The 19,035-nt window shown below is 37.1% G+C and overlaps 1 protein-coding gene across 3 annotated transcripts in view; it reads right to left on the bottom strand.

Moving 5' to 3' along the window:
- LOC123879025 (probable nuclear hormone receptor HR3) overlaps positions 1-18,970 on the bottom strand; it is a 156,521-nt gene extending 137,551 nt beyond the window's left edge. For 2 of the 3 annotated variants that reach the window (XM_045926493.1, XM_045926505.1), the window contains exon 1: positions 17,791-18,970. In XM_045926493.1, coding sequence (XP_045782449.1) covers positions 17,791-18,328 — 538 coding nt within the window. In that variant the 5' untranslated portion in view covers positions 18,329-18,970. Of the gene's footprint in view, positions 1-4,380; positions 4,555-17,790 lie in introns of those variants that run through there. The other variant, XM_045926504.1, reaches the window with a different exon arrangement.
- Positions 18,971-19,035: the final 65 nt, after the last annotated feature.

Here is a 19,035-nt window from a genome sequence, read left to right as displayed (position 1 = left end):
GTAGCCTATGTGCTAATCCAGGATATTATCTATCTCCATGCCAAATCCGTCGAGTAATTTTTGCGTGAAGGAGTAACAAACATACACACAAACTTTTGCCTTTATAATATTTGTGTGATAGTGCGACTAGTTAAGCCCGCGACTTCGTCCGCGTGGACTACACAAATTTCGAACCCCTATTTTAACCCCTTAGTTTCTAGAATATGTGTGCAAAATTTCATGGACTTTGGTTGCTTAATATTCAAATGAAATTGGAACTACGTTTGTATGAAGCGAGTGACGGAGAGACCCCTCTTAAAGGTCAAATCTGTCTTTTTACTACAGGCAATCAGTTTAATACTAGGATCAAACTTTCACTGGCTTTCTTTTTTATAAGCCAGGCTTATTTTTTTATCTGTTTTATATTATAATATTCAAATTAACACTACGTAAGAGAAACCATACTTAATACAAGTTTTTTAGGGTTCCGTGCGTCAAAAGTAAATAAGGAACCCTTATAGGATCACTTCGTTGTCTGTCTGTCCGTCTGTCTGTCTTGGCAGTCAAGAAAACCTATAGGCTACTTCCGGTTGACCTAGAAACCGTGAATTTGTGGTTACATCACAAAAAATGTGTTCATAAACAATTTTCAAAATTAAATAAGTCTTATACCAAGTGGGTTATTGGTGAAAGGGCTTTTACCTGTAGGTACAACTAAAACAGATTTTTGTTTAAGTTTTTGATTTATCGTGCAAAATGTCGAAAAAAATACCCGAGTACGGAACCCTAGGTGCGCGAGTTTAACTCGCACTTGGCCGGTTTTTTATTTGAATAAAATGCTAATTATTTTTATTATACTTAATACCTAAGTACATTTATTTCAGAAATGTAATTGCGAAATATATTTAGAAAGTAGGTAAATATTTTATGTTATAGCTTTGAATTCTTATTATGAAAGCTTTGTAAAATGGTAAGGGCTTTACTAAAATAAATAAAAAATATACTTATCATGATCATCAAAAATATCTCCTCTCAGAATGAGAAAGTTTAAGGCTCTAGTCCACTAGGCTGACCGCGTTCAGATTGGCAGACTCTACACACCTTTGAGAACATTATGTAGAACTCTCAGGCATGCAGGTTTCCTCACGATATTTTTACAAGTGATTCGAGAGATATATAAAGAGTAAAGACCTCTTTTTATTAAAATAAAATTTTAGAATATACATCAGTAGATTAACAATTCGTGTAAATTAAAAATTTATAACACCCCCGACAAGTAAAGGTTACAATAACTAGAAAAGAGCTGATATCTCTCAAGCAACTGAACCGATTTTCTTGGATTATAGCTAAGAACACTCTCGATCAAGCAACCTTTCAAACAAAAAAATTAAAATCAGTTCATTAGTTTAGGAGCTACGATGCCATAGACAGATACACAGATACACACCTCAAAATTATAACACCCCTCTTTTTGGGTCGGGGGTTAAAAATATACATTCACTGCCCATATCATCACAAGCTATAATAATATTATAAATGCGAAAATAGGCATTGTTTTTAACCCCCGACCCAAAAAGAGGGGTGTTATAAGTTTGACGTGTGTATCTGTGTATCTGTGTGTCTGTGTATCTGTGTATCTGTGTATCTGTGTATCTGTGTATCTGTGTATCTGTGTATCTGTCTGTGGCATCGTAGCGCCTAAACGAATGAACCGATTTTAATTTAGTTTTTTTTGTTTAAAAGGTGGCTTGATCGAGAGTGTTCTTAGCTATAATCTAAAAAAATTGGTTCAGCCGTTTAAGAGTTATCAGCTCTTTTCTAGTTTTCTTGTAGAAAAGAAGGTTACATAACCGTTAGGTTCATAATATTATGTCAATAGACAAATGTCAAGCTGTCAAGATGGACGTTGCCTAAATACATAATTATTTATTTGAAAATGATGTTTTGGAAAACTCAAATACTTTGGATCGTCGGGGGTGTTATAAATTTTTAATTTACACTTGTTTAGTTTATTGGTTGGTCCTTCAATAGGCGTAATTTTTTGCATGGATAATATACGAATAGTTAAGAACCTGGAAAGTGACATAGGTAAACTTTATCCCAGAAAATCAAAGAGTTCCCACGGGATTTTTTATAATAAAATAGCAGGCATATGAGCAGGCGGGTCACCTGGTGATAAGTGATTACCTAAACTGATCAAAGAAAATACAGCTATTTTGGACCGCTTTTTCGACGCAAGAGCCCTAAAGTAGAGTGCACTATCTAAAGACTTTAGAATGACGGGACTTTCCTGTTTTAAAAATTTGCAAATCTTATCTATAACCTACATTCATAGATATCTGATTCAAAGTAGATCGCACACACCAAACGCCTTTAAATGGCGCAAGAGCCGTAAAAGCCGCAAGAAGTACATTTTCAGAATGGCTAGTGACGCAAGCAGCAGTGGGAGTGGGGTGAAAATTCATAAATAGAAGTTACTGTTTCGGGTTACCAGATCAAAAACTAATATTTATTAAAAAAATCCCTATTTATTTTTGAGTAAGCAACATTCCTTTATTGTAATAATATTCAAGAGGCGCGTTTAACCATATTCTGACTTTCTTTTGTTGCAAAAATAATTGTCCGTTTCTTCCTATCGTTCTCCTTCAAAATTCAATAAGTTTTCCTGATTCCTCGATGAATTCCTTACATAACAGGAATATTTTTGTCATCTAATAATCACCACTTGTCTATGAACTAAGATAATTAAATAGGCCAATTCTAGGTATAAGAACGTTTACATGTTTAGGTTAGTATAACATTGCTTATTAGCTTCACTCATAGGCAAGGTTAGAATGTTAGTAAAGTACTGCTGACAGCACTTTACGAAAAAAAAAAATCGAATAATCCAGCCTTGTGTCGATGCGCTCAATTCCACAATTAAATGAATAAAATTTCAGTATTCATTCGCGTCTTTTGCGCTTTTGCGGTAGTATGCGGTCACCTTAAGGCGCAACGCACATTGGCAGTGCCGAGGTGGTGTCTTTCTTGATAACAACCCAAACTAGCTTATCATCGCTTTGGTTCTAACTGTCAAGTGTAAAAAGTCAAAATCAGTGCCTTTATTTTAGAGAGCGAAAAACTGACTGTTTCCAGAGGTTTGGGTTGTTTGATGGACACTAGCAATAGCAGTTACTTTTTATTTCTATAGATCGACTTCTTTATGCCCAAGACTTCGTCCGCGTGGATTACACAAATTTCAAACCCCTATTTTTACCCCCTTAGGGGTTGAATTTTCAAAATTGGTTCTTAGCGAATGTCTACGTCATAAAGCTACCTGCATTCGGCATACCCAGCCCGATCCGTCGAGTAGTTTGAGCTGTACGTTGATAAATCAGTCAGTCAGTCAGTCACCTTTTCCTTTTACATATAAATTACATATTAAACCTTTTCTCATCAAAATACATAGTTAGATACCTTTAGATTATACATTTAAATTTTTTTTTTAATTATTTTCTAATAAACAAGCAAAGACACGGGAGTATGTTAGTTTGAATCGTAAACGCAGTCACATGCTAAGATGGTGCCTACTTAAATTGTAATAATAATAAACCGTTAAGGTCAACACTAACATAAGCATTTTCGAGTTTCGAAGGTATTTAAGGTTAAAACTCAAGAATATACAGATTACAAAATCTAGCGATTTAATTTTTTTTTTAACGTAATTATTACGTAAAAATTAAATATTGAGTTCAAATTGTTTATTGAACTGGAATTCAAAAACTGGAAAGATCAAAACTCAAAGTCTTAAAAAGTTTTAAAAAATTGTTAAAAATTTAAAAAATAATTTTCTTTGTTTTATATACAATAATACGAGTGTTGTTTTCAGACAATAAAAAAAGTACTCAATGATTAATGAACTAAAAAATTCTCATTTACCAATTGACCTAGAAAAGTACAAACAAAAATGTTACAGAGATAAATTTTATCTTAAAAAGCAAATAGTTAAAAAATGCCCTTCGGTCCCGAAAGAGAAAAATAATATTTCCCAAGAGTTTCCCAACATCGGTGCTCTCTTTCTAACGCAAGGTTACGTTCGCTCTCTCTCGCTCGCACAGTATGCAATACATCTCTGCAACTAGAGACCTTGATAACCGCATTTCGTGATAGATAATAATAATTTGTATGCGGGTAATTATACAGGTCTTTTCAATTAAAAAAAATTATTAATACCTAAGCAGTAAGCACACGATCTTATTTAAAAAAAAAAAAAAACTAAAAAAAAAGTTTGTTGGTACATCTATATGTTTAATACAGACTTTACAGGTCTTAAAGGTCTCATTTTATGAAATTACGAAATTTTAGTACGACGGACGAACAATCTTAAAATTATTATTATATATTTTGGTCTAATGTACTCACATCCAAAGCAAACACAATCCAAAAAAAAGTCACACACAAAAAGTATGGTATCACAATAATAAGGGAACTCTTTGGTCCTCGAACATCAAATTCGAAATTGGAAGTGTCAGTTTGCGAATTTAAATTTCGGGTTCGAAATTTGAAAGTTTCGGCGCGTAGAACGGCCGCGCGCGCGCCTTCTGCAACACTAACTGAATTTTGTTTGGCGAAGGCGAATGGTTACGCCAATGCAGGACTGTGAAGGTGCTGGGCACAGGCAATTCGAATTTCGAACATGAATTCATTCAAATTTCTATTATTGTTTCTTTTTTTTAATATTTCGAAAGCTACGCCCGAAGTTTTATTCATAAAAATAGCTGAAATTCTCTGTAAGGTCTGTATAGTAGCTAAATTTTGCCCTAGATATACTAAAAAGATACCAGATGTTGTACGAGTAGCTACTATATAAGTGAGAGGTATATCCTCTCCTTCACCGGTTCCTTCGGTGAAGGAAAACATCGTGAGGAAACCTGCATGCCTGAGAGTTCTCCATGTACTCAAAGGTGTGTGAAGTCTGCCAATCCGCATTGGGCCAGCGTGGCAGACTATGGCCTAAACCCTTCTCATTCTGAGAGGAGACCCGTACTCAGTAGTGGGCTGGCAATGGGTTAATCATATCCTTTCTGTCTGCCAATCCGCAGTTTGGCAGCGTAATGGACTATGTCTAAGCCCTTCTCATTCTGAGAGGAGACTGTGCTCAGTAGTGAACCGGCAAAGGGTTGTTATTGATGATGATGATAATGACATCCCTTCTGTTTCATTTTAGGGTTCCAACGGGACCCCATATTACTAAGCCTCCGCTGTCCGTCCGTCCGTCTGTCTGTCAACGGGCTGTATCTCAAACGGAACCCTTCGTGTGAGAATTCGACTCGCACTTAGCCGGTTTTTTTTAATATTTCGAAAGCTACATTAAAAGTTTAATACATCAATAGTTGAAATTCTCTCTAAGACCTGTATAGGGTCAAAAAAAAAACCATATTTCGATTGATTTTCCTTTCTCTATCAAACGAGAACCAAACCCACGACCTTTTTCGTCCTGTAGAGGTAGCCAAAGCTTTCAGGTTGAAAAAAAATCTATATTTAAATGTTAACCCTCCAGTGCTTTTCGTTTGCTTTAACCCTTTGTCCGTCACCCTTTAAAAATGACAGGACATGTAAAGTCCATTGAACAGAACCGGCCCTAGTCCGACCGGTCAGAGGATTACTTAAAAAATTAAAACTGGCTAAGCGCGAGCGTGGTTATCTCCAAAAAGGTTTATTTTTTATATACCACTAGCTGATGCCCGCGACTTCGTCCGCGTAGATTTAAGTTTTTCGAAATCCCACGGGAACTCTTTGATTTTCCGGGATAAAAAGCAGCCTATGTGCTAATCCAAGATATTATCTCTCTCCATTCCACATTTCAGCCAAATCTGTTATATACATATAATGGTTATACGACGGCAATATAATTTCTAAAATTGAACACTTTCAAGTAAAGATTTTTATATATAAACCTGTGGAGATGATCCTGCCATTGGCGCTATTAAAATGCCACAAGCCTACTTTGTCGTATTAGTTTACAAATTGCGAAAAACCAAATAAAATTGAATTTCGCGGGCAGACCTGTCGCTTCCACCTTAACGCGTGGATTTGTGAAATGCAACGATAGAGGATAAAGAGCTGGGAACTTAAAAAAAAAATAGGTTTAAGTTTAGATTAAGTATATTACAATATTAATATTATAAGTGATAGTTGTTAAGGTTGTTGCACTGTAAATAGCAACAGATAAAACAGTTATATATAAAAATAAAAAAATAAACGCGTGGATTACAAAAAATTTAATCCCCTATTTTTACCCCTTAGGGGATGAATTTTCTAAAATTCTTTCTTAGCGGATCTCTATTCTCTAGGTCATAATAGCTATCTGCTCACCAAGTTTCAGCCCGATCCGTCCAGTAGTTTGAGCTGTGCGTTGGTAGATCAATCAGGCAGCTTTTCCTTTTTTAACCCCCGACCCAAAAAGAGGGGTGTTATAAGTTTGACGTGTGTATCTGTGTATCTGTTTGTCTGTGTATCTGTGTATCTGTGTATCTGTCTGTGGCATCGTAGCGCCTAAACGAATGAACCGATTTTAATTTACTTTTTTTTGTTTGAAAGGTGGCTTGATCGAGAGTGTTCTTAGCTATAATCCAAAAAAATTGGTTCAGCCGTTTAAGAGTTATCAGCTCTTTTCTAGTTTCTTGTAGAAAACAAGGTTAGATAACCGTTAGGTTCATAATATTATGTCAATTGACAAATGTCAAGCTGTCAAGATGGTCGTTGCCTAGATACATAATTATTTATTTGAAAATGATGTTTTGGAAAACTCAGATACTTTAGATCGTAGGTGCGGAATAGTCCAAGAAAATCGGTTCAGCCGTTTGAAAGTTATCAGCTCTTTTCTAGTTACTGTAACCTTCACTTGTCGGGGGTGTTGAAATTTTTTAATTTACACTTGTTACGTTTAGTAATAATACCCGGGAACGGTAGCTTTACCTGGTCTCTGATGCTCGGAGGTACGGTAAAAGCTAGGATCTCAAGAGTTGGTTATCCATCCATGCAGTTATCAAGCTGGGTCAACGCTGCTTAACCAACAAGTGTAAATTAAAAATTTATAACACCCCCGACAAGTGAAGGTTACAATAACTAGAAAAGAGCTGATAGCTTTCAAACGGTTGAACCGATTTTCTTGGATTATAACTAAGAACACTCTCGATCAAGCCACCTTTCAAACAAAAAAAAAAAAAAACAAAATTAAAATCGGTTCATTAGCTTAGGAACTAACGATGCCACATACAGATACACTGATACACACGTCAAACTTATAACACCCCTCTTTTTGGGTCGGGGCCCGGGGGTTAATGAAATCAATAGATGTGGTCTATCACAATAAAATTACAGCGAAATTGCTTAGTGTAAAAAAATATCTAAGTCCAGTGTTTATTCAAATGGTTTACACATTTCCTGCGGATCCCTAAAACCCTAGGGGCCAAGATCAATAGAAGCTAGGGAGATGAGACCATAATACAATAATTAGGAAACCTGCTTAGCGCTTTGTGAGAAATTACATACAATTGAACTTGTAAAGTTTCGCAAACTTCCCAGGATGAAATAAAATTGAATATTTTTGCAACATGGCCTTTGTGTTTACCTCGGCTATCGAATTAATATTTTTTAGGGTTTCGTACCTCAAAAGGAAAAACGGAACCCTTATAGGATCACTTTGTTGTCTGTCTGTCTGTCCGCCCGTCCGTCACGAAAACCTATAGGGTACTTCCCGTTGACCTAGAATCATGAAATTTGGCAGGTAGGTAAGTCTTATAGCACAAGTAAAGGAATAAATCCGAAAACCGTGAATTTGTAGAAACATCATTAAAAAAAAATTAAATCTGTTTCAATTTTCAATGTAAGTATATGTAAGCATTATAACTGTTAATTGTAGAATCTACGGGGGTGACATAGTCTTCTTAGACTAAACCCCCACCAAAAAAAAAAAAGAGAAAAAAAAAATGTAAGTCTCCACTCCAGAACACGTCTGCTCCAGCGGCCATCAGTTCTGCGACAGACGAGGCCTGCCCACTGCCACTTCAGCTGGCTAATTCGCTGAGCTATGTCGGTCACTCTGGTTCTCCTACGGATTTCTTCGTTACGGATTTTATCCCTTAGAGAGATCCCCAACATAGCCCGCTCCATAGCTCGCTGAGCGATTTTGAACCGGATATATTTCATACTAGAGGATGCCCGCGACTTCGACCGCGTGGATTTAGGTTTTTAAAGATCCCGTGGGAACTGTTTGATTTTCCGGGATAAAATGCCTATGTCAATTACAGGACGCAAGCTACCTCGGCACCAAATTTTATAGTAAATCGGTTAGGCGGATGGGTTTTTAGGAATCCCGTGCGAACTCTTTGATTTCCCGGGATAAAATGTAGCCTATGCCCGTCCCCGGGATATAAGCTAACCCTGTACCCGTCAGAATCGGTTAAACTGTTGGGCCGTGAAAAGGTAGCAGACAGACAGACAGACTATGGATTAATTTCATTGGGCCAACGTGAACTGAGGGCTTTACGAATGTCATACTTATAACGAAAACAATAGTTTACCCATCACATTAATATACTTCACACTGATATAGACAAGACGGTCTGGCAAAGTGACCTAATTTTCAGTGATACGCGCTGATAAGGTATCGGCTCATATCTCGGTCAATGGACGATAGTGGCGGAAAAAATTACGACGTTTGGCGAAATTTTTGTTTATTGCTTAAGAGGGCTCTCTCCGTCACTCGTTTCATACAATCATAGTTCCAATTTCATTTGAATATTAAGCAACCAAAGTCCATGAAATTTTGCAGACATATTCTAGAAACTAATATCTATGTCTGTGGTTTTCCAGATTTCTGTTAAAATATTCGGTTTCAAAGTTACGCGGTCTTAAAATTTTCATACAAATCTTTGAGCCCCTGTAATTTTAAAACTACATATTTTTAGAAAAATCTAAAACACCACAGACACAGATATTGGTTTCTAGAATATGTCTGCAAAATTACATGGACTTTGGTTGCTTAATATTCAAATGAAATTGGAACTACGATTGTATGAAACGAGTGACGGAGAGAGCCCTGTTAGCCTAGGCCTTTTGTGGACCTGTCTGACTCAGTGGTAAGCACTGTTGTCTTATTAGTGGGAGGTCCCGGGGTCGATTCCCGACTTTTTAACCCCCGACCCAAAAAGAGGGGTGTTATAAGTTTGACGTGTGTATCTGTCTGTGGCATCGTAGCTCCTAAACTAATGAACCGATTTCAATTTAGTTTTTTTGTTTGAAAGGTGGCTTGATCGAGAGTGTTCTTAGCTATAATCCAAGAAAATCGGTTCAGCCGTTTGAAAGTTATCAGGTTTTTTCTAGTTACTGTAACCTTCACTTGTCGGGGGTGTTATAAATTTTTAATTTACACTTGTCAGAATTCAGTCCGCTCCTGTCTCTCCGCTGAGCTATTGTCATTATCATCATGATTAACCCATTGCCGGCCCACTACTGAGTACAGGTCTCCTCTCAGAATGAGAAGGGTTTAGGCCATAGTCTGCCACGCTGGCCCAATGCGAATTGGCAGACTTCACACACCTTTGAGAACATGGGGAACTCTCAGGCATGCAGGTTTCCTCACGATGTTTTCCTTCACCGTTAAAGCAAGTGATATTTAATTGCTTTACGCACATAACTGAAAAGTTAATGGTGCGTGTCCGGGATCGAACCCCCGACCTCCGATTAGGGGGCGGACGTTCTAACCACTAGGCTATCACAGCTATTAGAGCTATTAGGGTTGAGCTATTGAGGGTATTTAATGAACTTCCTTGAATTTCCCAATGCTATCTTCTCAAGCTTGAAGTCTTGGATAGAAGCAGGCATTCATTATCAAATGTCCATCGCCTCGACGACGCCTTATTAGTGGGAGGTCCCAGGTTCGATTCCCGACTGGGGTTTGGAGTTTTATACTTTCTAAAGAGCCTCAATAGCTCAACGGTTGAGGAGCGGACTGAATTCCGAAAGGTCCGCGGTTCAAACCTCACCCGTTGCACTATTGTCGTACCCCCTCCTGGCACAAGCTTTACGCTTAATTGGAGGGAAAAGGGGAGTATTAGTCATGAATAGCATGGATAATACTCTTTAATACAAAATTTAAAAAAACTCTGGTCTTGTCTTGGCCGTGGCTAGTTACCACCCTACAGACAGTTTATGCAGGACGCGAACGAAGTCGCGTGATGCAGCTAGTATAAGTATGAAATATAGATTTTCACATAAATATAAATAACCGTATAAGTACTTACAGCTCGGATTTCATTTGCATTCGCAATTATATTAAAAATATTGCAGACTACGCTTTTAGTTATTATTGCTTTTAGCATATTATAGTAATCAAATTAAAACTTAAGCACCGACTCAGCGATTAAGAGGTCGGCTTCCTATTTAGCGGGTTCGGCGTTCAATCTCGAATACATATAACTTACTAGAGAATGCCCGCGGCTTCGTCCGCGTGGATATCGGTTTTTTAAAATCCTGTAGGAACTCTTCGATTCCCCGGTATGTACCCCAAGTCTGTACCAAATTTCATTAAAATGGGTTCAGCGGTTGGGCCGTGAAAACGTAGCAGACAGACAGACAGACACACTTTCGCATTTATAATATTTAGTATGGATTTGAGTCATGCTATGCCCATGTCAAAAATAACGCCAATCGTTGCTCCGTTGCGACGTGATTGAAGAACAAACTAATAAACCAACAAACAAACACACTTTCGTTTTTATAATATGGGTAGTGATACACTTACCAAATGATGTGATTGCTGACGAACTGCTGGCATCGATTTAAAGAGATTTTTTTTTTTCAAATCAATTTTACCTTTCAATGTTTCCCACCGATTGAATCAGCAGCAAGACTTACCTGAGAAAGAAAAGTCTTATTAAGTACTTAATATTTTTCTAAATATATAAAAGGAAAAGGTGGCTCTGACTGACTGACTGATCTATATCTAATATCTATCATTACACATATTATATAACTTAGGAAGGTGGTGGGACTCATATCTTCATAAGCAGAGCATAGCCCACTAAACAAACACCTTTTCGTTCTAGGTGTCACCGACAGTCCTCTGTGCAGGGCCTGCATGGAGGTCGGTGAAACAGCGACGCACGTGCTCCTAGAGTGCACGGGCGTGGCAGAACAACGAGAGCGCTATCTGGGATCCCCAACCTCACTTCATGAAGCCCTCGGCGACCTGGGCGGTCCACTCGGCTTTTGGAGCGAGCTTGGATGACTGAAGTGAAGACTTCGGCGGGGAGGGGCAACGCACGTACAACAGACGTCAACGTCCAGAGAGACGAAAGAAAGAAGCTATTATAATATAAACATCCGCTAGGAAAGGATTTTTGAAAATTAAAGCTCTAAGAGGGTAAAATAAGGGTTTGAAATTTGTGTGATCCAAACAGACGTAGTCGCGGACTTAAGCCAGTACCTATTTATCAGACTAGATGACACCCTTCTGATTCTGAGAGGAGTACTCGTGCTCAGTAGTGAGCCAGCGACAGGTTGAAACTAAGGGTTGAAAATTATATTTACATGCATAGTTGGTTCTGCATAATATAATAGTAATTATTATTAAGTTTCTGAGGATTTTGAAATGGTCTCTACTAGTCTCTACTAGTCTCCACAGTCTAGTGTCCACACTTGTTATGATAACTGTACTCGGACTAGATAATTATAAACATAATATTTTTAATGTTAATATAGTGTATATATGGTGTTTCATAATATGAAAGTAAATAAAATAAATGAATGAATGAATGATTTATTTATTCAATAAAATGTAGACATGTTGGAATAATGTCTGATGAGTCTTATACATTTTACCACTGTAACTGGTGTTTTAGGCTGACATGCATAAATGTAAAAGCCTATAAATAAAGGAATAAAAAAAAACTGGTGTTTGAATATTACCTTAAATTAATGAATAAATGATGATACTAGGTGAGATCCGCTGGATCGTCGCGTGGATTTAGGTTTCTTTAATCCCGTGGGATTTTTTTCATTTTCCGGGGTAAGAAGTAGCCCCAGGATGCCAAATTTTGTCAGACATATTGAATAGATTTGAATTATCTACTATCAGGCAAACAGACACAGTTTCGCATGACCAGCCCGCCCCCGGCTTCATCTTCATCACAATACATTGTCGGCCCACTACTGAGTACCTACGAGTCCCATCCATAATGAACAGTCAGAACTCATAATATCCTACAGAGACAAGTTATAGGTGCCTACCAGCTTCGTTAATCTTTAAGCCGTTAGTAAATCTAAAAGTCATCTTTAACCATCCAAGCTTTAACCATGTAGGTCCTATAAAGTACCTGTCAACTAAACCAACATCAAATAAATGTGCCCCCAACAGGTCTAACCATCTAACGGTTGCATCCCGGATCTGAGTACCTACAGACATAAAAATACTCTACAGATTACGTATAAACAGCTGTGCGAAACTGTGTCAATAGCGGTCTTCCAACGGTACAAAAAGAAAAAAAAACTGTTGCCGCCACTCGACAACAGATGGCGTTGGTTTACCGTAATGAGAAAAGTGTTTTTCATATTTTCTCGGAAACTATAATAAGTAGTAATATATAGGTTTGTGTGTCTTATTTTTTCTGTACTATTTCAAAGAGGTATTTTTTTTTAGTCTGGATTTAGGAGGTAAGTTCCGGAACTAATCATCCAATTCTGAAAATTCTTCTCTTAGAGCTTATATACCATAAATGTATTATGCGGGAAAAAGCTAGTAAGGTACCCCATTTATAAATAAAGTAGTTTTAAATTTTATATAACAATACACAATAATGTAACAGGTACCTAGATTACGAATTGCTAACCATAATATGTGTGTTATCTAGTTTTTTTTTCAATGAGCAATATAGGTCACAAAGATAAGAATACTTCAATTGAAGAGTAATTATTATTGTTGTTTTATCTGAAACACTGTAAGAAAAAATGTCGCTGCCGCTCGACAATAGATGGCGCTAGTTTATATTATAATGAGAAAACTGTTTTTTCTTATAATTTTCTTAGAAATTAACACTACGTCTGCTAGGTAAATATAGAATAGACAGGTACTTATAGTTTGTGTGTAATATTATGTTTTCAATGTGTCTCATAATATAGGTCAAAGATAACGACACTTCAGCTTTGTGAGTAATTTATGTTTTATCAATTATTTACAAAAACAAATTACGTATGCTATTACCCACTAGAGTGGAATACCTATTACTAACTTACCTACCTATGCTTGATTCGTGTTACGTGATTACTGATTAGTATAAGTAGGTATATGTTAGATGAAACTAATAAATAATTGTGATAGGTTATGATAAAAGGTTTGAATCGAAGTGTGTACTGTTAAAATGGTTCTTACATTACATGCATTACGTAGAGTTGTTATGCTATTACATAATAGATGGCGGTGTCTTAGAAATGGCGGAAGAAAATTTAATTTTCCTTAAGGTAGGTACAGAATGGTAGGACAGTACGGTACGAGCTAATTAAATATCATTGACAAAACATTATTTATTTTCTTTATTTTCAGAAGCGATTTTTCCCTAGTCCCTTAGCTTTGCTATACAGTGTATTTTTTTTCTAAATGAGACACTATGGGGAAATCCAAAACGATGGAAGATACAGGGAAAATGTCGGAACCATTGGGTCATAACAATAACAATTGGTCATTTGTGAAAACAATTTTGGCATAGTTAATTTTTAGGGTACCACCGTACCTCAAAAGGAAAAAAGGAACCCTTATAGGATCACTTTGTAGTCTGTCTGTCCGTCGTGTCTGTCAAGAAACCTATAGGGTACTTCCCGGTGACCTAAAATCATGAAACTTGGCAGGTAGGTAGGTCTTATAGCAAAAGTAGGATCACTTAGTTGTCTGTCCGTCGGTCGTGTCTGTCAAGAAAAAATCCGAAAGCCGTGAATTAGTGGTTACCATCACAAAAAAAAAATTCAGAATCATAATATAATAATAAACAGATTAGTGTTTTCAATTTTCAAAGTAACATAACTATACCAAGTGGGGTATCATATGAAAGGGCTTTATCTGTCCATTCTAAAACAGATTTTTTATTCATTTTTATGCATAACAGTTTTTGATTTATCGTGCAGAATGTCGGAAAAAATACCCGAGTACGGATGCTCTTTCCTACCGAGAAGAACCAGCAAGTTATAATTATTATTAACTAGATGATGCCCGCGACTCCGTCCGCTTGGATTAGGGTTTATTTAAAATCCCGTGGGAACTCTTTGCTTTTCCGAGATAAAAATTTGCCGAAGTTAAGATTTCATATAAATCGGTTTAACGGATAGATTCTGAAGAGTCACGTAGGAACTCTTTGATTTTCCGGGATAAAAAGTAGCCTATGTCCGTCCCCGGGATGTAAGCTAACTCTGTACCAAATTTCATTAAAATCGGTTCAACGGTTGAGCCGTGAAAACGGACAGACAGACAGACACACTTTCGCATTTATAATATTAGTATGGATTAATGTTTTGCGCAGTAAACCAAAATCCGTAAAAGATGAGCGCGCATTGTTTATTTATAAATCGTCAAAGGAGCCATCAGGGTACGGGTATCGATCGCTCGATGTCTCACTACCCTATAAATGGAGGTGTATTTATAGCGGGAAACTGAAATACGGACGCCTGGGGTGTGCTCCCTAAAGACGTAAAGCCTTTGCCTACCCCTGTAGATCCTGAAAAAAAAGTCTATTGGCAACCCAATACGAAAATCATTGAATTAGCTGAAACATGAACTACGCTGATTTTAAAAGCTTCATGGCATAATATTGTATACTAGATGATGCCCGCGACTTCGTCCGCGTGGATTTAGGTTTTTTCAAAATTCCGTGGGAACATTTTGATCTTCCGGGTTTAAAAGTTGCCTATGTCACTTTCCAGGATGCAAGCTACCTCTGTACCAAATATCATATAAGTCGGTTAAACGGATGGGCTTTTAAAAATCCCGTGGGAACTCTTTGATTTTCCTAGATAACAAGTGTAAATTAAAATTTATAACACCCCCGACAAATGAAGGTTACAGTAACTAAAAAAGAGCTGATAACTTTCAAACGGCTGAACCGATTTTCTTGGATAATAGCTAAGAACACTCTCGATCAAGCCACCTTTCAAAGAAAAAACACCCCTCTTTTTGGGTTGGGGGTTAAAAAGTAGCCTATATCCTTCCCCGGGATGTAAGCTAACACCGTACACAATTTCGTGAAAATCGGTTAAACTGTTGGGCTGTGAAAAGCTAACAGGCAGACAGATAGACACATTTTCGCATTTGTAATATTTATAGTATGGCGTATGGCTTGTAGAGCCTCAATAGCTTAACAGTTGAGGAGCAAATTGAATTCCGAAAGGTCGGCGGACCCCACCCGTTGCACTATTGTCGTACCCACTCCTGGCACAAGCTTTACGCTTAGTTGGAGGGAAAATGGGAGTATTAGTCATGATAGGCATGGCTGTCTTTTGATTTTTTTTTAACTGAAAATCGAATATTTAAAAAGAGCATCCGTCGAGTTTCTCAAAGATAAATAAAGCTTTCGTAGAGATTTCAATTTTTTTTTGAAAATAATATATTGCCTACGAGTATGTTACTGGCTGAATGATTAGCTTTGATATCTTTTGAAAAAAATAATTGAAAATCGAATATTTAAAAAGAGCATCTGTCGAGTTTCTAAAAGATAAATAAAGCTTTCGTAGAGATTTAAATATTTTTTTTTGAAAATAATATATTGCCTACGAGTATGTTACTGGCTGAATGATTAGCTTTGCTATCTTTTGAAAAAAAAAATTGAAAATCAAATATTTAAAAAGAGCATCCGTCGAGTTTCTAAAAGATAAATAAAGTTTTCGTATCAATTTCTAATTTTTTTTAACCCCCGACCCAAAAAGAGGGGTGTTATAAGTTTGACGTGTGTATCTGTGTATCTGTGTGTCTGTGTATCTGTGTGTCTGTGTATCTGTGTATCTGTGTATCTGTGTATCTGTCTGTGGCATCGTAGCGCCTAAACGAATGAACCGATTTTAATTTACTTTTTTTTGTTTGAAAGGTGGCTTGATCGAGAGTGTTCTTAGCTATAATCCAAAAAAATTGGTTCAGCCGTTTAAGAGTTATCAGCTCATTTCTAGTTTTCTTGTTGAAAAGAAGGTTAGATAACCGTTAGGTTCTTAATATTATGTCAATTGACAAATGTCAAGCTGTCAAGATGGACGTTGCCTAAATACATAATTATTTATTTGAAAATGATGTTTTGGAAAACTCAAATACTTTGGATCGTCGGGGGTGTTATAAATTTTTAATTTACACTTGTTGAAAATGAAATATAGCCTACGTTGCTTGCTGAATGTAGCCTATCTACAGGTGAAAGAATTTTTTAAATCGGTTCATTAGTTTTTGAGTCTACCCATTACAAAAAAACAAACAATGAATGAATGAATGAATGAATGATTATTCAATAAAATGTAGTTACAATAATAATATGTTGAATTAATGTCTGATGAGCCTTATTCATTTTACCTATACATCGATGATTTTACCACTCTTACTGGTGTTTGAATATTATTACCTTAAATTAAATTAAATCATAATTAAATCCTAATAAAAGTCAAGAATAAAATATTAAGTTACGAAATACATACATAGACTTTACACAAGCAAAGTATAAAATAATAGTTAAATAAAGATTTAAAATGTCGACATTATAAAAACCATATAAGAACTCAAATCAGTTATTGGTAGCAAATCAAAATATCCAAACTACTCTTTAACAAATCTTTCCTCTCTATAATATTAGTTTAGATTTAGATTAGATACGAAAGTGTGTTTTGCTGGTCGACTTGTCCTTCAATCACGCAGCAATGTAGCAACGGATTGACATAATTTTTCCATCCATATTACTGAAGACCTGTAGAGTTACATTATAAGGCTACTTTTTATCCCAGAAAAGCCATAAAAGTAGGATTTTCCTAGTAAAAAAGATAGTATATAATAGATTTTTATTCAAATAAACTTTTACAAGCGCTTTTGAATCGTCAAATTAATCTACCACTGGTTCGGAATGCCGTTCCTACCGAGAAGAATCAGCAAGAAACTCGGCGGTTGATAAAATCCACATAGACAAATTCGCGGGCATATCTCCTTGAATGAGAAGAGTTGATGCCGTAGTCCAACACGCGGTCAAAGTGCAATTGGCAGATTTCACAGACCTCTGAGCAGATTGTAAGCATATTTTCCTCGTGATGTCTTTCTTCACCGTTAAAACAAGTGTTAATCGCTTAAAACTCACAAAACCCCAAAAAGTTCAAACCCGGTTTCGAATTTCGGACCTCTCAATTAAAAGGTCGACGTCTTTTCTTCTTTCTAAGCAGGTTTCCGCAATTAAACACTTCCCACCTTACCGCTTACACTATATATACCAAATGTAAATCAAAAATTTATAACACCCCCGACAAGTGATGGTTACAATAACTAGAAAAGAGTAGATAACTTTCAAACGGTTGAACCTATTATCTTGGATTATAACACTCTCCATCAAGCCACCTTTCAAACGAAAAAAACTAAATTAAAATCGGTTAATTAATTTAGGAGCTACGACGCCACAGACAGATACACAGATACACACGTCAAACTTATAACACCCCTCTTTTTGGGTCGGGGGTTAGTAAATACTGTAGTGAATGTACCTAAAAGATTACGAAACTTCATATACGAATACCCAAAAATACAACAATAGAACTGCACCAAAAATAGCTCACCTGACGCAGTAGTGGTGGCGACTGTAGTTATCGATAAAGTGGTGGCCGTCGATGTCGATGTTTCATTCGATGTATTCGATGTGTTCGCCGCGTTAGTCATTTCCACGATCCTATCCACTGCTATTCGATTCCCGGGCAATATCCCCGTGTTTTCCGTTGTCGTCTCTTCGATGACTTCGGTCTCTTCCACCTGAGGGCTCGGCGCTGCTTGGCTCAAATCGTTGGCGACGATGACATTGACAGTTGTCAAAGACTCCATATCCGAATTTTCCCCTTGAACGTGCGAGTTATCGATGTAAACTGCAGCCGAACGCGCGCCGAGCGTCTCCATAACACTCTCGGCCAACGACCGAGTCGATAACTCGTCGATATCGATATCCTGTTTGATATCGATTATGATTTGATGTCGTTTCCCTGAACCGGACGGGCTTTGTACTTGGTGGACGCTTACTTGCGCTTCTGTGCCGGGTTGTGACATGTGATGTTGTATGACATGAGTCAACTGTCCTTCCAGGGTGTTATCTCGATTGCCCGCCATTTTTGTTTTGTGTTTCAATCAGAATCGATAATTCACTAAATTTCCAATATTTTTAGTAGCCAAAACTTGTGAATTATTCAAAAAATCATCGATTGCTCACTCTATCTTGTATTATATTTATCGATTAATTGATAAATCAATTACAGTGTTTACTTTTTCAAATATCGATAACTCACTCTCAGCATTCAAATTCGAACACACTATTCAGCGATCAGACTTTTGAATTATTACTCTCTTTATTTATGTTTTTCAGTCGTTTTTTACACCCTTTTTTTTGAATAATTATTACTCTGTTATTTTCAGCCGTTGACACACGCTTTTTTTTAATAAATACGCGCGTATTCCTTATAATAATGAACACAACTATCACACATGAATAATTTCCTTCACTAGGCTGGGGAGCGTCCTTGATACATGTCCTACTGCACTGCAGGGCGCAGATGCATTGGAACTAGGTCAGGGGTCGTCATCCTAATTTTTTTTTTTGATATACTCTTGAAGTCTTTGTGCGTTTGTATTGGCAGTGTTGGTTGGTGAGGCACAGTGGTTCACATGGTTACATCTGTGTCCTGTGCGTCGCTGGTGTGCTGGGGCACAGTGACACAGTGTCCTTATTTCGGAACGCGGTCCGCGATCGCGGCCGTGTCGTAGCCACTGTGAGGCCTACGAGGCGTAGCGCTACGCCGCGCAGCGTAGCGCCCACGTAG

This window comes from Maniola jurtina, chromosome 27 (genome assembly GCF_905333055.1).
Source record: "Maniola jurtina chromosome 27, ilManJurt1.1, whole genome shotgun sequence".
Lineage (NCBI taxonomy): Eukaryota > Metazoa > Arthropoda > Insecta > Lepidoptera > Nymphalidae > Maniola > Maniola jurtina.
This window is presented reverse-complemented; position numbering and strand designations above follow the sequence as displayed.